At 47.0% G+C, this 3,695-nt stretch overlaps 1 protein-coding gene across 1 annotated transcript in view; it reads right to left on the bottom strand.

Annotated features, from left to right (window-relative positions):
* CHGA (chromogranin A (parathyroid secretory protein 1)) overlaps positions 1-1,390 on the bottom strand; it is a gene marked incomplete at its 3' end in the record, with an annotated part of 10,472 nt that extends 9,082 nt beyond the window's left edge. Inside the window, exons 1-2 of the mRNA XM_010021151.1 lie at positions 1,191-1,390; positions 730-776 (exon numbers count right to left, since the gene is read on the bottom strand). Coding sequence (XP_010019453.1) covers positions 730-776; positions 1,191-1,236 — 93 coding nt within the window. The remainder of the gene's footprint in view (positions 1-729; positions 777-1,190) is intronic.
* Between the last annotated feature and the right edge of the window lie 2,305 nt (positions 1,391-3,695).

The following is a 3,695-nucleotide window of genomic DNA, read 5'->3' as shown; positions in this document are numbered from 1 at the left end:
GGGGAGGACAGGGTGTCTGTCCACATCTCAACACAGGCAAACACACCTATGTAAGCATTTAGATGCCAAAAGCTCATTGGGAGTGCACACACTTGCGAATTGCAGCTATGAAAGACAGAGAGGTGTGACACAGATGTATGTATGGAAGCCGATAAAAGAAGGCTGGAGAGGTCAGCCAAGTCCCACACTGCTCATGGCTGCCCAGACAGGCTGAGCAGTACCTGAGGGTGGATTAGCAGTCTCAGAGTAGTCAGTTGCCTATTTTTCAGGAACATGCATGTTTAAGTAACACACCACACACATGCAAACTCAGATGTACACACTCCTCCAAACACACACAGTTCCAGCAATGCCCGTTCCTGAATCACATCTCCCCCCACTCTCTCCTGCGTCACCTCCTATTGAGAGCTTTGAAAAGCAGAAAAGTAGGAGGACTAGAGAGGGTTATATCCAACCTTCCTCCCCAGCCTCCTCATTCTCAGTTTGTTTGATCCCTTTGGTACATCCTGAGGGACTTCTCTTCTGCCCAGGTGCCCAGAATTGGATGCACAAAGGGTAAATCCTGGTAAGAAGGGAGTAGGGATGGATCCTGTTGTGGGAATCTCATGCAAAATCCCTGTCACTTCCTACAGGGTAGTTCAGCAGAAGCCAAAACCAACCAGCTAAGTGAAGGTTAAACATTATATCCTTTACATTAACTCACCCCTTCCACTACAGGCCCATCCTTACCTTAGCGTCACCTTTATTCATGTCGTTTGTCACAGGAAGGGAGATGGCTGTAAGGTGAGGAGAGGGGGAAAAAAGAGAGCTTGTTATTCACCTCTGGGAGACAAGCAGAGAAATCACATCCTGATAAAAAATGAGAGTGGAGAAGAGGGGAATCTCTCTCTCGTATAAGTAGTCCCTGGGTGCAGCAGCTGGATGTGTGCGTTGTACAGCCTTTCCTGCGGAGAGGGAAGGAAGGGAAGGGACGGGAAGGGATGGGAAGGGAAGGTTAGGTTACTGTTCGCGGCCCCGCGCAGTGACCTTGCAGTGGCCGCTGTCCGCGGTGCTTAATGGGGGGCGGATGATGCCTGTCCACGGTGCTGAAGTGGCCGCGGCGGCAACGGAGGAGGGCAGGGGCAGCGCTGTACGCGGGGCTGAGGGTCCCGGAGTACAGGGGGCACGGACCCCAGCCCGGCCCCACTTACCCGGCACGGCCAGGAGCAGGACGGCGAGCAGTCCTGGGCGGCTCATGGTGCCGGCGGGATAGATGGAGGGAGAAAGGGTCAGAGGGTGAGACTGTCCCTGGCGTGGGGACTCCGGGCGAGGTGCTGGGGGGAGACCAGCACCGTGCGTGCGTGTCTGCGCCAGTGCCCTGGCTGAAAATCCCAGATGGGGCACTGCAGCAACCGGCTCATTTATATATCTCAGCCTCTCGGAAATGGCGTCAGGAGGAAGCCACCTCCTCCTCCCTCCCGCCTCCCCTCGCAGTCAGCGTTCCCATCAGCCTCCACCACTCGCAGGCTGTTGGAGGAGGGACCAATCACCAGGATGCCCCCGACTCCCCTGGCTGCCCTGGCAAAGGGTTCCAGCAGCGAGGCGTCAGGCTCCAGGTGCTCCATCTTCTCACACTCAGCAGGTGCAGGAATGTTGTGAGGTATGTTTCCAGAATATCATTTTTCCAGCACCTCACCCAACACTGGCAATCTACAAGCACCTCTGCATATGTGCCCTCTCTATATGATCCAGTAGTCAATCGTGAGGGTCACCCCAGGTATCCCAGCGGGCATAGCCAGCTGTAGATGGATTAGCCCTTTAAGGCTGTCCCTGTCTTTCATTGACCACAGAAGTTTAGAACAGATGTTTAAGTTTTTAGGTGCCTGTTAAATACCTCCACGGGGGATAGAAGTGCCTGTAAGACTGGTCAAGAGCCAGAGAACTGGTCACCATGAAACAGGTTTGCCAAGGGAGATAGTAAGTCCCAGATATTCTATGAAAGATGTTTAAGTAGTAGGATATAATTTGGGGTAAATAGCAAAGTCTGGTGGATCTATACCACAGCTGTTGTGACTCTGCCAGCAAATTTTAAGAGGTTGCTATCCTTTGTTCAGTGGTTCAAAACAAACTGTAGCATCACCCTACACCTGCACTGCTAAGCACTCCAAAGCTGAAGTAACCAATATTACCTAGTCACTATTTTCCATTGACAAGGGAGAGAACATAACAAATAGTGCCATTCTCTTAGTCACAAGCATTTCCATGCTCTTGACAAAATGTCTGTTTACTTTTTGGATGGAGCATCTGCCAGGTCAGCCAGCCGGATTCTACTTTGAAAGTGACTCCAGTGTTTCTTTAGGACAATGCTTCTTTAGAAATAGCACCATTGCTATTCTGTGCTATTCTTCAAGCAATTTCAGAGGCCACAAAAGTCAGGGACTTACACTAGAAAACCAAATTCAGAAAAATGCACCCTACCTTCCTCTGCTCACTGGAGAGTCCTGCACCCGAGAAGCTGGAGAAAACATACTTGTTCTAAGGTGATAAGAACTTTTCTCTGACACCAGGGAGTAGACTGCACTATAGGTTTCCACCTTCTCTTTCCATATGCACATGGAAATGTGCTCCCAAATGTACTTCCAAATGTCCTCTAATACCTATATGATTTAAATGCGTGCTTCAAAAGGCACATTTGGATTGTAAAAGCCCAGTCATACAAAATTAATTGTCTGCTGCATTTTTTATGTAATAGCAGAGAAAAGCTGGAAATAAATCGATCCTCTGAACAGTGCTTTGTGGGTGACATTGATTGACTGTTAAGTGTTTATAAGACTATGAAATCAACACCCATGACAGTCTTGTTGGATGGGGAACCTGCATCCTCCAGGAACAGTGGACATCCTTTCTTTCTGGTTGTTCAGTTGGGTGTGTGTGTGTGTTGTTGAATTATTTACTGGGGGAGGAGGGAAGGAGGTCATATATAAGGCCTTTTAATCTTCAGGATACACCAGAGAATTTTAGTCTCTGAATCTGAAATACTGAACATTATTAAGCTTGTTAATTTCTGTGTATTCCTAAGAGAGAAACAGATTGATCTGCTCCTCAGGCTCTGTTTACCTAGTCAATATTTACTTATTCTTACCTATAAATGTTGATATTATTAGGGCAATAAATAATCTCAGTTCTAATCCAGTTTCTTACCTGAAGCCCTTTTCTTCCCTGGGGCCTTTTTTTGAGAAATGTAGCAACATACATAGTGCCCACGACTATATTTTTTTATCTCTTTCTCAAGCTGTGGTCTTGCATCCATTAGGTTCATTGTAAAGGAGAAGCTAAATGTTTTCCAAGGATGGCATGCATTCTCTCACTGTAGTGGCATATGATGGATGATGACTTTTTTTATTTATTGCCCAGGAAAATTGATATGAAACTGTTAATGCAGCAATTAGTACTTCTGCTATTGATTTGTCTCATTAGGCACAGCTATATTAGGAACTGTCAAAGTAAAGCATGTCAGGGCAAGCAAAAGCGATCAAATAAAAGAGTGGAAGGTATTATGCCATTCAGAGAAAGGTGATGGCAGAAGCAGACTTCAAGGGAAAAGCAGGTTTGTGGGTCTCTGAAGTAGTTCATGTTTCAGTATATGGAGAACAGGAGTAGATATTTAGTGGGTGACAAAGTGATGGACATTCCTGAACAGTTAAAGTCTTATAAAT

This window comes from Nestor notabilis, unplaced genomic scaffold, assembly GCF_000696875.1.
Source record: "Nestor notabilis isolate BGI_N333 unplaced genomic scaffold, ASM69687v1 scaffold17288, whole genome shotgun sequence".
NCBI lineage: Eukaryota > Metazoa > Chordata > Aves > Psittaciformes > Psittacidae > Nestor > Nestor notabilis.
Note: the sequence above shows the minus strand (reverse complement) of the source record. Positions and strands in the feature narration are given on the sequence as shown.